Here is a 17,928-nt window from a genome sequence, read left to right as displayed (position 1 = left end):
TAAAGGTCCTCTAGCTATTGATAGCTTTGCAATCTTTAATTTTCAGGGGTCCCTGCCTTTGACCGGCCATAAATTACAATATAGGAGTCATTTCTGATCTTATATATACCACTAGAAAACTATTTTAGAGGTCTATCCATCTGAGTGGGTTCCAACTACATTTGAGATGATATTCTACACAAGAAATGGCTCCAAAGTGTATGCACCTTAACCAATTAGCTCCACCATATTGTTCACCAATCTACTTGGAAACGTTTGAGCATTGCAACAAATTTTCCATGCATGTATTTATCTTCCTCAAATTCTTTGCTTTTCCCATTTCATTACCTTTGATTTGAATACACCACCATTGACACATGTGACATCCTCCTTATGCCAAAACCTACTTATGTAGTAACCCCATATCAATACTTGACATTCATGAGCACTTCCTTGAGAGCATATTTTCGCAATCTCCCATCATCTTCTTTACCTTTTCATTCATTGTCATCACCTTTGCTATCAATGATAACATATTTCCAACAATTTCTCACTTTGGCATTGGTGACAACACCATAATAATAAGAAAACAACATCATAAAGAAACAACCAAATATAAGTGTAATTTCCTTATTTGTCTTCTTTGTGGATGCTACTCTTTTTAATTGATCACCTATACTTCTTCCTCTTTTGCTTTAGTTTTTATTTGAGATAAAACTCCCCCTTTGACATCAATGGCCAAGAAAGTAACATGCTCTCCTCCTATCTTTGTCGATATTGTGGACTTGTCAACTGCTTCATCATATGCTGAAAACTTCAGGTATCTCTGATTTGATCTAAGCAACTTCCTTTCTGTTCTGTGGAGAAGATTGAGTTGAAATAAGAGGAGTAATTACTTCCAATCTCTGCCTCAAGTAATCAAGAGGGATTTCTTGCTAAAACAACACATACTTGTACAAATTAGCCATGAGAAAAATCATGTCTATTGGTTTAGGTTTCTGCTAGGAATACATTCATAATAGTGCTTCTTCTTGGACACCTACACCTCACCTCTAGCAATGAAAACAATTTATCCTATGCATGATTGAAATCATAAACTTATTAAACAACAAATTATAACACTTAGAAGTGCTTATTTGACAAACATAGCAAGATTCTCGCCAATGTGTGCTTAGACTAACAACCCAACATATACTTTACTTGACAGAATTTTAATGGCAGCGAATCACCATATTGAATTTGACTCAATATGAACATTAATGACATTCAAATAAGGACTCTTTCATCAACACTTGGACTAAAAATATCCTACTATCAATATGAATAACACACTCTAACAAAAATCTAATGTCACTTAATACCAATTGATAATAACTTTGATACCAAGTGTTAATACCTTTGAGATCAATGATACCAATTGTTTTATTGATACCATTGTTTCCAATTGTTGAGCACTTGATAACCGAGTGTTCTCCCCCAGTGATCATGCTCTTTTCACCAATATTTGTTCTCTCCAAAAATCTGATGCCTGATACCAATTACTATTGAAACAATCTCAAAACATCACAATAGTCAAACCATTCATCATATCTTCAACACAAAACTCTAATCATTCAAGTAACATGCATATGCAACAAAAAAATCATCAACCTCTATCTTCCATGATTTTCCTTAAGTTACAAACAATTGATGCCAATTGATGATATTGATTGTTAATAGAATAATCTAATACCTAAATGATAACTTGAATATACTACTTTGTGGTTATGGTCCATCTTCGGCATTAGGAATTTGTAGACATAGTTGCACAAGAAGAAGAACCTTCGACAGTAAATATATTATCACCATCTATACTCTGTCAATATGAGTTGGTAACAACATCAGATCAACCACAATACTCAACAACATCATTCTTCTTCAACAATTTCATAAACTCAGGAAAAACAAAAAGTGGCATACTTCCCTTAACCTTTCAGATTCATTACTTCAAATTTTTCTTTCTGCTCCTTTCATCTGTCCTTTCCGATTTATATTGAATTTTACCTCTTCTTTTCAATGAAGAGTAACAAGATAGCTACTCCACCTAAGTACATTATCTTCATTTCTCTTCCACACTAGGGTATGCTGAGTTTTTACTTTGTCAAACCCATGAATATATTGCCTACATTGATATGGTACTTTTTCCTGACTGAGTGACTTATTCCCATAGTTTTGGCATACAAACCAGTTACCATTTCTCTTGTTAGCACCCATTAAAGCCAAGCTGCAAATTACCTATTGCTCCTCGTTCTCACTGCCTGTGCTTTCTTTCTGCTTGTATTTTTTTGGAGCACCATCTTGGTAGCAATTACTTCTTTTGTCTAAATAAAGTCTTTTCCTATTGTAGGTTATATAAGAGAGGTCAACCACAAGAATTTGAGGCTTTGATCTACTAATCTTCTGCTAATAATTTTCAAATCCAAACACTGGTCTTTGTTTTCTCCATGTATCATTCAACCTGCCTCTCTTATGATTGTTGTAATAACTCTTGTGTCATTGTCCTTGTTAATTTTGCAACTAGGGTCAAATTCCACGTTGAACAAATCAAATGATAAAGATAATATGTGCATTAAATTCATCTTTTTGAGACGAGCAAAATCGACCTAAAGATCACCTAATTCGGTTAAGCAGAAATTAAGTTTTGAATTATTTTATTCATGCATACATTATGGAATGGGTTGGCTCTAACCAAATCAGTAATTGCTTGGGTCAATCTTCACCCCAAGTAAACCATAAAGAAAACTATCAAAGGAAGAGACCTCAAGCTCATTTGGACACACTTAATCGATGCATGTTTTATTCTTCTATTTTGTTTTGGCTCGCACAGGTTCATCGACAGAAGTTCGTATTGGGTCTGCAAGTACAATTGTAAGGTTCGCTATGGGTTTGGGTATTCTGGATCTCGATTGCTGTCACAGATCAAAAGTTTTCCGTCCATGGTTGCAGGCACAGAGAGGTCAAGAGAGCGAATTTGGCTCTCTGGTCGCTTGCACACAGTTCAAAGGGAGCAACTCTGATTTTAGAAGGTTTTTGTCCTTGGTCGCTCGCACCAGGAAGCCATGAGAAAGACCCTGAGGTTTCAATCCCCCGCAAACAGTGTTGATGAGGGCGACCCAGTTCAGATATGAGTTTTTGGTATCTTGGCTTCAGTCAGCTTCCGTGATCTGGTAGATCTGAGTTCCTCTGCTGTTATTACAGATCTATAAATCTGTAGATCTGATCTATTGTTTTCCGCGGCAAATTATATATATTAGGCTCATTGTACTGCTTTAAACTTTTAATGATGATTTACTAAAGAAGAAGATTTGAAAGGGTTTCCCCCTAGTGGGGTTTTTCCCTGGTCTTGGACCAATCTGCTGTCTCTTATGGTTGTGTTGTTGTCTTCTCTATCACTACGTATGTTGTTATTTCTTCACTTACATTTATGATTGAGTATGCCACTGACAAATTGGATGCACTGTTGATGAAAAGATAAATTGTGCTCTAGTAACTGATATAACATAGAGAAATTTGAGAAATTTAACATGGTATCAGAAGAAAGGTGAAAGTTAAGCCCAAGAGAAGACAAGTTTTCAAGCCCTCTCCTTCAGAAAGTAGATCACATATTCAAGGTCAAAATGTCATCCTCTACCTTCAAGGAGCATGAAAAGTTGGGTGATGCATCAAACTTTGTTGGAAAGTCAGATTGGAGATCATAGCTGACAACGATGATGCAATGGAATACATCCAAAGAAGAATGCCCGAGCCTCCAGAAAATGCTTTTGCTTCTCTCAAGGACAGGGACAAGAAAGGTGATTCTAAAGAAAAACAAATTATAGTTGATGGTTTACAAGATCATTTATTTGCTTATGTTGGGAATTTACGAAAGTCCAAAGATATGTATGACAAGATCGCTGGTATGTACGAGGTTAACAACTTGAATGAAATTATCTCTTTGAAAGATCAATTCAAGGAAACTAAGATGAACAAAGGGGAAACAATTCAATCCTACATTATTCAGATGCCCCGCCTTAGATATCAATTGCAGAGGTTTTGTAAAAATGTGCCATAGAGGGGACTTGTAATTATGTCTCTTAGAGGTCATCCTCCTATTTGGGAAATCTTCATTACTACAATCAACAACAACAATGTCCTTCTGACATTTGATGAAATTGTTGGAAAGCTCACGCAAGAAGAATATAGGATGACAGCAAGAGGAAGGATTCAAAAGCATGAAGAGGGAGATCATGCTGCATATATCACTCACGACAAGAAGAAGAAGGCAAAAGGAGGTCCATCATGAAAACCTCCTACCCAAAACTTAAAAAGAAGAAATGACCAATCATTATCTCAATTGAATGTTTCTGTTGCCATAAGAAATGTCACTTTGCTCGGGACTGTCCAGAAAAGAACAAAAGACATCACTACAACTCTAGAAGCAGATGCAATGACAAAAGAAGAAAAGACTTTCAAAGGAAGAACTATGATAGAAGATTCAGAAGATACTCCTCAAGTGATCATGAAGAACATTGACCTTCTCAAAAGAGGTCAAAGGCTCCTAGGTATGAAAGCAATACAGTGAATAAATATGAATATATTCTCATTTATGCTCTTAATAGTTCTCCACCAAATTCGTGGGATAGTTGGTTAGTTGATAGTGGATCCACTCATCATTTCTCTGGTTATAAATAAATCCTCTCTGATCTGTTAGAGAGGGAGACTAAGTTAAAGATCATTCTTGGAGATAACTCTACTCATCCCGTGAAAGGCTTTGGGTCTGTTAAATTCTGGGGAATCAATTCTGCTGCATGATGTTATTTATGTACCAGGCTTAATGAAGAACTTGGTATCTATATCTGCATTAGAAGATAAAGGGATGAGGGTTGCCTTCATCAAAGGTAAAGTTCTAACTTGGCATGCTGATTCACCTATGAAGGATGCCTTCACTTTAGGATCGAGATTTGAAGGACTCTATAAGATCATTCTTCGAGACAACTCTACTCATCCCATGAAAGGATTTGGGTTTGTTAAATTTTAGTAAAATTTTGGGGAATTAGTTCTGCTGCATGATGTTATGTATTTATCAGGTTTAATCAAGAACCTGTTATTTGTATCCACATTAGAAGATAAAGGGATGCGAGTTGCCTTCATCAAAGGTAAAGTTATAACTTGGCATGCTGATTCACTTATGAAGGATGCCTTCACTTTAGGATCGAGATTTTAAGGACTCTATAAAATATTTGGAAGACCTCTCTTTGCATTGGTTCATAATATCAATCACTTGAGCTAGCTATGGCACCACAAACTGACTCATCTTTACTAAGATGCACTTCCAAAATTGAATAAATTGGTCTCTGATATTCCCGATGTTCAGGGTCGTCATGATGGAGTCTACCGAGGTTGTGCAAGTTGAAAGAAAACAAGGGGACCATTTCCCTTAAGTAAGAACAAAACCCATGACTTTATTCATCTCATTCATTTTGATATATGTGGTCTGATGCTTATACATTCAGTGGGTGGTCATCTCTACTTTATTACTTTTATTGATGACTTCTCAAGAAAGACATGTATATATTATCTTAAGCATAAGGATGAAGCCTTTGAAACATTCAAGGAATTCAAAGCCTTGATTGAAAATCAATCAGGAAAGAGAATTAAAGTCTTTAGGTCCGACAATGGAGGAGAATACATGTCAAAATAATTCATAGAATTTAGTAGTGTGACCAAATTACACAACTCTTGACAATTTATACTTTTCAATCACTTTGGAAATTGGTCATATAATTAGCAACACAACTAAATCATGTAAAACACAATATCATAACCATTGTCATACACATGTGAAACATATATATGCGACATCAATTTTCTTTTAATTTTTTGTCAAATACAAGCTTCAACTTGATTACATCATTGCCCCACAAGCTACTACTTGGATATTTATCGATTGTAACTAAAAGGGACTTCTATCCTTGCTCATTTATCAATTTTCATTGAAAGGGACTCTTGCCCTTGGAACGCAAGCTACCACTTGCTGGGCCCTATTGATATACCCTTCATCCATATACAAACTAGAATTAGTAGACCATTGATTTCATAACCAAATAAACTTTCTCACCTCAACTACACACCAAACCACCATTAAAACAACTTCAACAATCTCTTATTACTGAACAAATCACCAAACACACCAGCAACATCAATCCTTAGTAATTTTTTAATTTCACCTTAATAGTCTCTTTGGTAAATAAACCAAAACACGCGTCACCAATTCATTCTCTGTCTTCTTAACACCTTTTAGACACTATAATTGGTCTTTGATTCACCTCTGATGCATAACAACACTATGCATCTCGTTGCACCAACAACATTTCACACATTCACCTTGGTTTCCTGAAACCTGTTTATAAATAAATTTGGATTGATATTTTTGGGATTAAAACTTTAGTTCTCTTGAAATTGAATGTCTGAATGAATCTTCTATTTTTTGCGTTTTCCCTATTTCGCTGAGTCTTTTGAATCTGTTCTCCAAGTTATCAAACTCTCCTTACCTATTTCTTCTTAAAAAACTGAGCTTATCTACTCAAGTTTTCTATTCTAAAATTTTTAACAGGTTTTAGTGAAAGTCTTTAATTCTATAGAATCTCCAACTTTGGCTTAACTGCCAAATCTACCTCTTAACTATTTTTTCTGCTATATTGCTACCAACTCATTCAAGTATGGTTATCAAGCTTTTTATCGCTCCTGTTAATTTTGGCATAATTGCCAAGTTCTAAGTTGTTGACTCATCCATGCCTAAAGCTCGAAGGAATTTTAAATAGATTGTTGCCAAATATATGTTGTAATCTCTATTATCCATTTTTTCTTAACTCAAGCCCCAAAATGCTTAAGCTACCGACTCATTTACACTGAAGGTGCTAAACCTTTTTAATTTTTCACAATTATTTTTATATTGGAATTAGCCCGAAGGCCCTCGATTAGAATACACAAAGAACCACAACAAAAATGTCTCGCCGCACTCTCCATGACATGACACAATGTCACTTATCAACAATATTTCCATCTCTCGCGACTGTTATCCTGAACACATTCCTTTGCGCGCCTTTTTTTTCCTCTGGGATTTGCCTTTCGGGATGATGTGTTGTGTGGGATGACCCTAAGTCTTGTGCTCATGTCATTGATCCCGCGCTACCCAATTGTATTTTTGTTGTCTCCCATAGCATTGTCAACCCAAAAATTCCTCCTTTGCACTCTTAAGAATCCTTCTTGGGTCAAGCCTTTGGGTTGACATGTCCCTATGGGTGCCACCATCATGCTCATGGACCATTCACAATATTGTTGGGATGATATGTCTTTCACACTTGCTGCGTCTGCTCGACACTTAGTCAACATGAAGCGTCCTCCTTTGCACATTGTATAAACCTTCCGAGATAATGCCTTCAGGATGACGTCATGCTTACATCATGAATTCCATGTGGCGCCTTCGAATCATTGACACATGCCACTCGGATTTGGCCCACTATGCACCCAAAAATGTTGAATCTCCCTAACACTTTTCCTCCATACTAACATCATGTTGACATCATTATGAGCCACTAAAATGCTGTTAGCGTCTCCTAGAGAGGAGAGAAAAAGTGTCTTGGGCCTTTGTGTTTTTCGTTGAATGTCTTCATTAAATCTTTTAGTAAAAAATCGCTGTGCTCACGCCCTTTATATTGCTGCGATTGCCACAGTTTCTTAACTCCTTGTCTATTGGTCCTTCTCTATAGTTGTTCTTCACCATGCTAGGCCATCGCTTAATTGTCTCGGGCCTCACCTCTGCGTGCACTATGTTACTTCCATGGTAGTCCTCCCAGGCTGTCGTCATTCTGGGCACTCCCTTATGCACTCAACCTTGAACCTTCTTGCGAAGACTCCATCGAGATGAGTTGTCATGTGGGAGCTATGATACAATGCTCTGAGCCAATGCCAAGCTTGTCTGCTGCTGGGTGTTATCCGCATCTCCCCATTCTTGCGTCATCTCGAGCAGTCACCATTTTTCACTTCTTTGAGTCCTTTAGGAAGAGAATTCACTGAGATTATGTGTTAATGGGCTCCTTCGTCAAGGCAATAGAAATTCTTGCCACTTGCTCCTCTCTGCCATGTTTTCCTGGTCCTTTGGATAATGGATCCTCCAACTTACTTCGCTACATTTGGAAAAATGCCATATTAAAACATGCGTGAAAGGTCCTCTAACCATTGATAGCTCAACAATCTTTGACTTTTTGGGGTCCCTGCCTTTGACTGGCCATAAATTACAATCTAGGAGGTCATTTTTGATCTTCCATATACCACTAGAAAACTATTTTAGGGGTCTATCCATTTGAGTGGGTTCCAACTACATTTGAGATGATATTCTACACATGAAATGACTCCAAAATGTATGCACCTTAACCAATTAGCTCCACCACTATTGTTCACCAATCTACTTGGAAACATTTGAGCATTGCAACACCTTTTCCATAAATGTATTGATCTTCCTCAATATTATTTGATTTTTCTATTTCATTACCTTTGATCTGGATACACCACCATTGACACATGTGACATCCCCCTTATGCCAAATCCTCTTTATGTAGTAACCCCATATCAATACTTGACATTCATGAGCACTTCCTTGAGAGCATATTCTCACAATCTCCCATCATCTTCTTTGCCTTTTCCTTCATCCTCATCACCTTTGCTATCAATGACAACATATGTTCAACAATCTCCCACTTTGGCATTGGTGACAAAACCATGATAAAAAAAACATCATAAAGAAACAAGCAAATATAAGTGTACTTCCCTTCTTTGTCTTCTTCTTTGTGGATGCTACTCCTTTTAATTGATCACAAATACTTCTTCCTCTTTTTCTTTTGTTTTTATTTGAGATACATCTCCCCCTTTGACATGAATGGCAAAGAAAGTAACATGCTCCCCTTGTCGACAATCTCCTCCTAGCTATGTTGATATTGTGGACTTGTCAACTGCTTCTTCATATTTTGAAAACTTTAGGTATCTCTGATTTGATCTAAGCAACTTCCTTGTTGTCCCGTAGAGAAGATTGATTTGAAATAAGAGGAGTAATTACTCCTAATCTCTACCTCAAGTAATCAAGAGGGATTTCTTGCTAAAACAACACATGCTTGTACAAATAAGCCATGAGAAAATCATGTCTACTGGTTTAAGTCTCAGCTAGGCTTACATTCATAATAATGCCTCTTCCTGGGCACTTACACCTGACCTCTAGCAATGAAAACAATCTATCCTATGCATGATTGAAACCATCAACTTAGTAAACAACAAATTATAACACTTAGAAGTGCTTATTTGACAAACATAGCAAGATTCTCACGAATGTGTGCTTAGACTAACAACTCAACATATACTTTACTTGACAAAATTTTAATGGCAGCAAATCACCATATTGAATTTGACTCAATATGAACATTAACGACATTCAAATAAGGACTCTTTCATCAAAGCTTGGACTAAAAATCTCCTACTATAAATATGAATAACACACTTTGACAAAAATCTAATGTCAGTTAATACCTTTGATACCAAGTGTTGATACCTTTGAGATCAATAATACCAATTATTTAATTGATACCACTATTATCGGTTTTTGAGCACTTGATAATTGAGTGTTCTCCCCTGTGATAATGTTCTTTTCACCAATATTTGTTCTCTCCAAAAATATGATCCTTGATACCAATTACTATTGAAACAATCTGAAACCATCACAATAGTCAAACCATTCATCATATCTTCAACACAAAACTCTAATAATTCAACCAACATTCATATGAAACAACAACACCATCAACCTCTATCTTCTATGATTTTTCTTAAGAAACAAACAACTGATACCAATTGATGATATTTATTGTTAATAGAATAATATAATACCCAAATGATAACTTGAATACACTACTCTGTGGTTATGCTCCATCTTTGGCATTAGGAATCAGTAGACATAACTGCACAAGAAAAAGAACCTTCGACAGTAAATATATCATCACCATCTATACTCACTCTGTCAATATGATTTGGTAACAACATTAGATCAACCTTTCAGATGCGTTAGTTCAAATTTTTCTTTCTGCTACTTGCATCTATCCTTTTCGGCTTATATTGAAGTTGACCTTTTCTTTTCAATGAAGAGGAACAAGGGATCTACTCCACCTAAGTACATTATCTACATTTTTCTTCCACACATTGGTATTCTGAGTTTTTACTTTGTCAACACCATGAATTGATTGTCTGCGCTGATCTGGTACTTTTTCCTGACTGAGTGACTTATCTCCATAGTTTGATATTACAATCCACTTACCATTTCTCTTGTTAGCACCCATTAAAGCCAATTTGCAAATTAACTATTACTTCTCTTTCTCACTATTTGTGCTTGCTTTCTACTTGTAGTTTTTGGAGAAGTATCTGGGTTGCAATTACTTCTTTTGTCTAACTAAAGTCTTTTCCTATTGTAGGCTATATAAGAGGTCAACCATGGGAATTTTAGGCTTTGAGCTACTAATCTTCTGCTAATAATTTTCAAATCCAAGCACTGGTCTTTGTTTTCTCCATGCATCATTCAACCTGCCTCTCTTATGGTTGTTGTAATAACTCTTGCATAGTTATCCTTGTTAATTTTGAAACTAGGGTCAAATTACACATTGAACAAATCAAATGATCAAGATAATATGTTTAATAAATTCATATTTTTAAGACTAGAATCGACCTAAAGATCACCTAATTCGGTTAAGCAGAAATTAAGTTTTGAATTATTTTATTGATGCATACATTATGGAATGGGTCAGCTCTAACCACACGAGTAAGTACTTGGGTCAATCTTAACCCCTAGTAAACCCTTAAGAAAAACTATAAAAGGAAGATACCTCAAGCTCATTTGGACATAATCAATCGACGCATGTTTTATTCTTCTATTTGTTTTTGGCTCGCACAAGTTCATCGATAGAAGTTCGTATTGGGTTCGAGAGTACAGGTGTAAGGTTCACTATGGGTTTGGGTATTCTGGATCTTGGTCGTTGTCACAGATAAGAAGTTTTTCGTCCACGGTCGCAGGCACAGAGAGGTCAAGAGAGCGAATTTGGCTCTCTGGTTTCTCACACATAGTTCAGAAGGAGTGACTTTGAGTTCAGAAGCTTTTGGTCCATGATCGCTCACACTGGGAAGCCATGAAAGTAACCCTGAGGTTTCAGTTGCCCGTAGACAATGTTGATGAGGGCGACCTAGTTCAGATCTGAGTTTTCAGCATCTTGGCTTCAGTCATCTTCAATGATATGGTAGATCTAAGTTCCTATGCTGTTATTATAGTTCTGTAAATCTGTAGATATGGTCTATTGTTTTCTGCTACAAATTATATGGGTTGAGCTCATTGTACTGCTATAAAATTTTCATGATGATCTACTAAAGAAGAATATTTGAAAGGGTTTCCTCCTAGTGGGGTTTTTCCCTGGTCTTGGACCAATTTGTTGTCTCTTATGGTTGTGCTATTGTCTTCTCTATCATTGCATATGTTGTTCTTTCTTTAGCTACATTTATGATTGAGTATACTACTGACAAATTAGATGCACAATTAATGAAAAGATAAATTGGGATAAAGTAACTGATACAACATAAAACAATCTGAAAAATTTAACATGGTATCAAAGGAAAGGTGAAAGTCAAGCCCAATATAAGACAATTTTTGAAGCCCTCTCCTTTAGAAAGCAGATCACCTATTCAAGGTCAAAATGTTGTGCTCTACCTTCAAGTAGCATGAAAAATTGGGTGATGCATCAAAATTTGTTGCATGGAAAGTCCGATTGGAGATCATCGCTGATAACAATGATGTGCTAGAATACATCCAAGGAAGAATGCCCGAGCCTCCAAAAAATGCTTCCGCTTCTCTCAAGAACAGGTACAAGAAAGGTGAGTCTAAAGCAAAGAAAATTATAGCTGATGGTTACAAGATCATTTACTTGCTTATGTTGGGAATTTACAAAAGTCCAAAGATAAGGATGAAAAGATCGCTGGTATGTATGAGGTTAACAACTTGAATGAAATTCTCTCTTTGAAAGATCAACTCAAGGAAAGTAAGATGAACAAAGGGGAAACAATCCAATCCTACATTATTCAAATCTCCGACCTTAGAGATCAATTGCGGACGATTGGAGAAAATGTGCCAGATAGGGAACTTGTAATTGTGACTCTTAGAGGTCTCCCTCCTATTTGGGAAATCTTCATTACTACAATCAACAATAGTAATGTCTTTCCAACATTTGATGAAATTGTTGGAAAGCTCACGCATGAAGAATCTAGGATGAAATCAAGAGGAAGGATTCAAAATCATGAAGAGGGAGAGCTCGCTGCGTATATCACTCACGACAAGAAGAAGAAGGAAAAAGGATGTCCATCATGAAAGCCTCCTACTCAAAACTCAAAAAGAAGAAATGACCAATCATTATCTTAGGTTGAATGTTGTTGTTTCCATAAGAAAGGTCATTTTTCTCATGACTGTCTAGAAAAGAACAAAAGACATCACTACAACACAAGAAGCAACTACAATGACAAAAGAAGAAAATGGTTTCAAAGGAAGAACTATGATAGAAGTTTCAGAAGAGACTCCTCAAGTGATCGTGAAGAACATCGGCCTTCTCAAAAGAAGTCAAAGGCTCTTAGGTATGAAAGAAATACAATGAATAAATCTGAATACATTCCCATTTCTGATCTTACTAGTTCTTGTCCACCAGATTCATAGGATAGTTGGTTAGTTGATAGTGGGGCCACTCATCATTTCTCTGGTTATAAATAAATCCTCTAGGAGCTGGTAGAGAGGGAGACTAAGTTAAAGATCATTCTTGGAGACAACTCTACTCATCCCGTGAAAGGCTTTGGGTCCGTTAAATTTTAGTTAAATTCTGGGGAATCAATTATGTTGCATGATGTTATGTATGTACCGAGTTTAATGAAGAACCTGGTATCTGTATCCGCATTTGAAGATAAAGGGATGAGGGTTGCCTTCATCAAAGGTAAAGTTCTAACTTAGCATGTCTATTCACCTATGAATGATGCCTTCACTTTAGGATCGAGATTTGAAGGACTCTATAAAATCTCTGGAAGACCTCGCTTTTCATTGGTTCATAATATCAATCACTTGAGCGAACTATGGCACCACAGACTGGCTCATCTTCACTATGATGCACTTCCGAAATTGAATAAATTGGTCTATGACATTCCCGATGTTGAGGCTTGTCATGATGGAGTCTGCCCAGGTTGTGCAAGTGGAAAGAAAACAAGGGGACCATTTCCCTAAAGTAAGAACAAAACCCATGACATTATTCATCTCATTCATTCTGATATATGTGGTTCGATGCCTATACATTCAGTTGGTGGTGATCTCTACTTCATTACTTTTATCGACGATTTTTTAAGAAAGACATGGATATATTATCTTAAGCATAAGGATGGAGCCTTTGAAACATTCAAGGAATTCAAAGCCTTGATCGAAAATCAATTGGGAAAGAGAATCAAAGTCTTCAAGTTCAACAATGGAGGAGAATACATGTCAAAAGAATTCATATCATTTTTCAAGAAATACAGAATCAAGAAGGAAACAATTGTACCATATACCCTTGAACAGAATGGGTTCGCTGAAAGAAAGAATAGGTCTATACTAAAAGCTGCCCATGCTATGCTACATGATCAAAAGGTTCCAAAATTCCTTTGGGTTGAAGTGACATCTACTGTTGTATATGTTCTAAACAGAGTGCCTCATCAAGCATTAGAAAACAAAACTCCTTAAGAAATATTCATAGGAACTACGCCTGATATCAGCCATCTTCGTGTATTTGGATGTCTAGTATATTTTCACGTGTCAAAAGACAAAAGGAACAAGATGGAAGCTACTGGCAGAAAAGGTATGTTTGTGGGTTATTGTGAAAATTCGAAAGCATATAGAATTTATATTCCCGGTCAGAGAAAAGTTGAAATTTGTTGGGACATAACATTTGATGAATATGCAACTCTTGGTAAAGCAAGAGATCTTCCTCCACCTCCTCCTCCCAAGGAAGGGTATGATGACTAGGATACTCTGGATGTTCCGTCAACACCTGAGTTTGATATGATTGAAGACCCCACTGAACCTATGGATCTTTTAGATCCTCCATGTGATCCTCCCTCCAAGAAGAGATCACTTTGGCATTGAAAGAAATGTCCCCATTCACAGATTATACTGAGAAAGGAAACAACCATGTAGGTATCAGGAATATGTCGCTGCTATGATTACTATGATTCAAGCTGAACCATCGACAATTGAAGAAGTAGTAAAATAACAAGTTTGGAAGGTTGTTATGGCTGAAGAATATGAATCAATTATGAAAAGTGATGTTTGGGATGTTGTACCTAAACCAAAAGTTAAGTCTGTTGTGACTTCAAAATGGTTATTTAAAATCAAACATGGAATTGATGGCAGCATTGAGAAATATACAGCAAGATTCGTGGCTCGAGGTTTCTCTCAGAAAGAGGGAGAAGATTATGATGACATATTTGCTCCGGTAGCCCGATATACAACCATTCGTTCTATAGTTTCCCTTGCTGCAAGTCAGGGATGGAATCTTCATCAGATGGATGTAAAGTCGCCTTTACTCCATGGCATGTTACAAAAAGAGGTAGATGTTGAACAACCTCAAGGATTTGAAATGGAAGATCGAAGAACACATGTTTGCAGGTTGAAGAAAGAATTGTATGGTTTTAAGCAAACTCCCCGAGCTTGGTATGCACGTATTGACAGTTAATAGTGAAGCTGGGATTCATAAGAAGTAATGTTGGTCCCAACCTCTATTTCAAGATAGTCCACGGTATGCCATTTATTTTGGTTTTATATGTTGACGATCTATTTTTGACAGGTAGTGATCCTTTGATGATTGAATGTAAGAGGAAGATAGCCTCTGAATTTGAAATGAAAGACCTTGGTCTCATGCACTATTTTTTGGGCTTTGATGTGTGGCAAAAGTTTGGTAAGATTTTCCTCTCACAAGGAAAATACATAGTAAAGTTACTAGAAAGATTTGGAATTACCGAATGTAAATCTATGGTCACTCCAATGGAAATAAACTTCAAGAAACTGTGTGGAGATGCTACAGGACCAGACTTAGAAAATCCATCTCAGTATAGACAATTGATTGGGGCTCTAATGTTCCTTGTGAACACTCGCCGAGACATATGCTATGTAGTAAACACTTTGAGTCAATTTATGACCGAACCCCACCACTCACATTTGATAGCTTCTAAACACATATTGGGATATTTGCATGGGTCTATTACACTTGGCTTGAGATATTCTACAGGAAATGTTCAACTTCATGGATACACTAATGCAGATTGGGCCGAAAATGTTATCGACAAGAAAAGTACATCTGGATGTTGTTTTAGTCTTTGATCTGCCATGATATCCTGGATGAGTAGGAAACACAAGTCTCTGGCATTGAGCACAATTGAAGTAGAATACATTGCCGCTAGCATGGCTAACTATGAAGTAGTTTGGTTGAGAAAGCTCTTTGGAGATATTTTTGAGCAGGTCTTGGATACAACAATGATATACTGCGACAACAATGGTGGAATCCATTTGGCATAAAATCCTGTGTTTCATGACAAGTCCAAGCATATTGAGATTCAATATCACTTCATTCGACACATGGTGCAGAGAGGAGCTATCAAGCTCCATCGCATATCTATAGATGAACAGATTGCATATATTCTCACAAAGGCATTACCCAAGAGAAAGTTCTTGGTCTTCAGAGAGCAACTTGGACTATTGGATGTGTCCCCTCCGGATGAGGGGCATCGTGGATTGAGAACACTAATCCAACTCTTCCTACCCTTTTTGAGCTCCCAAGGTGAGGAATCGAGATAGAGGGCTCCTGGGGTGTAGGGAACTCTGGAAAATAGGGTGTTATCCCTATTTGTTAGCCATAGGGTTGGAGTTGTAGCTCACCCTATATTGGTCTTTGCAGAATATACCCCAGTTGGCATCATACCCACAAGCTGGGCTTGTTGGGAAAACTGCTCCTTGTTTGGCCAATGAGATAGTATACTTGGGGGTGTACAACCCAAGGCGATTATGATGTAGGTGTTCTACTACATGAATATTCAGGGTCATTGTTGGGAAGATCAGTAGGAAATATGATGGGTTGAGAGAACCCAATATGATTCAAGGGTTGAGAATATTACTCCCCTGTATGATGAGTTATCCAATTTCTAGAGAAGGGTGGAAGCGATTGCTCCCCGATTCTTCTTCTAGATCCAAGAAAGTTTCAGCAGATAGAGTTGAGTAGAGACTGGAAAATATTGAAAGGTAGAATTCTTCCTAGTTGAGAGGGAGTGTTAATTTTTCAACTAGGGTCAAATTCCACATTGAACAAATCGAATGATTAAGATAATATGTGCATTAAATTCCTCTTTTCAAGAGGACCAAAATCGACCTAAAGATCACCTAATTCGGTTAAGCATAAATTAAGTTTTGAATTATTTTATTCATGCATACATTATGGAATGGGTTAGCTCTAACCACATGAGTAATGACTTGGGTCAATCTTAACCCCAAGTAAACCTTAAAGAAAAACTATAAAAGGAAGAGACCTCAAGCTCTTTTGGGCACACTCAATCCAGGCATGTTTTATTCTTTTATTTTATTTTTGCTCTCATAGGTTCATCGACAAAAGTTCCTATTGGGTTCGAGAGTACAAGCGTAAGGTTCACTATGGGTTTGGGTATTTTGGATCTCGGTCGCTGTCATAGATCAAAATTTTTCCTTCCACGGTTATAGGCACAAAGGTCAAGAGAGCGACTTTGGCTCTTTGGTCGCTCGCACACAGTTTAGAGGGAGAGACTCTGAGTTCAAAAGGTGGTCGCTCGCACCAGGAAGCCATGAGAGTGACCCCGAGGTTTCAGTCGCCCACAGACAGTGTTGATGAGGGTGACCAATTCATGTAGGAATTTACAGGGTAAGTTCCTCAGACAGAACACCAAAGGACACCGCTCACAACCAGATCGCAGATCAATACACCAGTATTTTTGACATGGTTAAAACCCTCAAAGAGGGAAACAATCCACGGCCTGAGCCAACGCGGCCACTTCAGGCAATTTATTAATAAAAGAATGAAAATTTACATATGCTTCTCTCATGCACAGATTGCCCTACAAATGACCCTCCATGCGCTTTAAATAGAAATCATGGACCAATCGGGTGTCAAGCCACGGATCAAGTGTCGGTAATACCGAGGAGAGAATGAACCGTCGGATCACTACATATTGTGACTGTCGGAGTGTAAGTTACAAAATGTACAACGGTAAAGAAACACACTTTACCTAACTCTACACTAGACCAAGTTGTACTTAACTATTTCCTATGTGTCGGAATATCCTAACATCCCCCCTTAAGAACAACTTGGGATAGGATTGAAGGATTTACAAATATGACACAATAGGAGAAGGAAGGAGGCACTAGAGCCTATCCCCCCTTAGTGACAACTTCCTGAACTCCAACCAGAAATCGAAGTTTAGTGAACTTCGCCTCTGTGAGAGCCTTTGTAAAGATGTCTGCAACTTGATCATCTGTTGAACAATATTTCACTTCAAGAACATGGTCGTGAATGAGCTTTCTGATGAAGTGCATGTGCAGTTCAATGTGTTTGCTGCACTGATGTTGGACTGGATCTTTGCATAGCTGAATGGCACTTTGATTATCACACCAAAGTGTAGTCGGATGTTGCTGCTGAAAGCCAAACTCTGACAGGATCTGACAAAGCCACAAGGCTTCCTTACTAGCTTCTACGGCACCACGATACTCTGCTTCTGCTGATGAAAGAGAAATGGCAGCTTGTTTCTTACAAGCCCATGTAATAGGTC

The 17,928-nt window shown here is 37.3% G+C and overlaps 1 protein-coding gene across 6 annotated transcripts in view; it reads left to right on the top strand.

Annotated features, from left to right (window-relative positions):
* The window catches only part of LOC149218439 (NAC domain-containing protein 54-like), a 272,481-nt gene that overhangs the window by 177,404 nt on the left and 77,149 nt on the right, over positions 1-17,928 (top strand). For 3 of the 6 annotated variants that reach the window (XM_089384031.1, XM_089384017.1, XM_089384026.1), the window contains one exon: positions 2,846-3,096. The exons of the other annotated variants lie outside the window; for them this stretch is intronic. In XM_089384031.1, coding sequence (XP_089240157.1) covers positions 2,846-3,081 — 236 coding nt within the window. In that variant the 3' untranslated portion in view covers positions 3,082-3,096. Of the gene's footprint in view, positions 1-2,845; positions 3,097-17,928 lie in introns of those variants that run through there. 6 annotated transcript variants of the gene reach the window in all.

This window comes from Pinus tabuliformis, chromosome Q, assembly GCF_031772625.1.
Source record: "Pinus tabuliformis cultivar Carrire ecotype Pingquan chromosome Q, CPIR1, whole genome shotgun sequence".
In the NCBI taxonomy this organism is placed as follows: Eukaryota; Viridiplantae; Streptophyta; class Pinopsida; order Pinales; family Pinaceae; genus Pinus; species Pinus tabuliformis.
The sequence above is the reverse complement of the archived record's forward strand: the minus strand, read 5'-3'. Positions and strand labels throughout refer to the sequence as shown.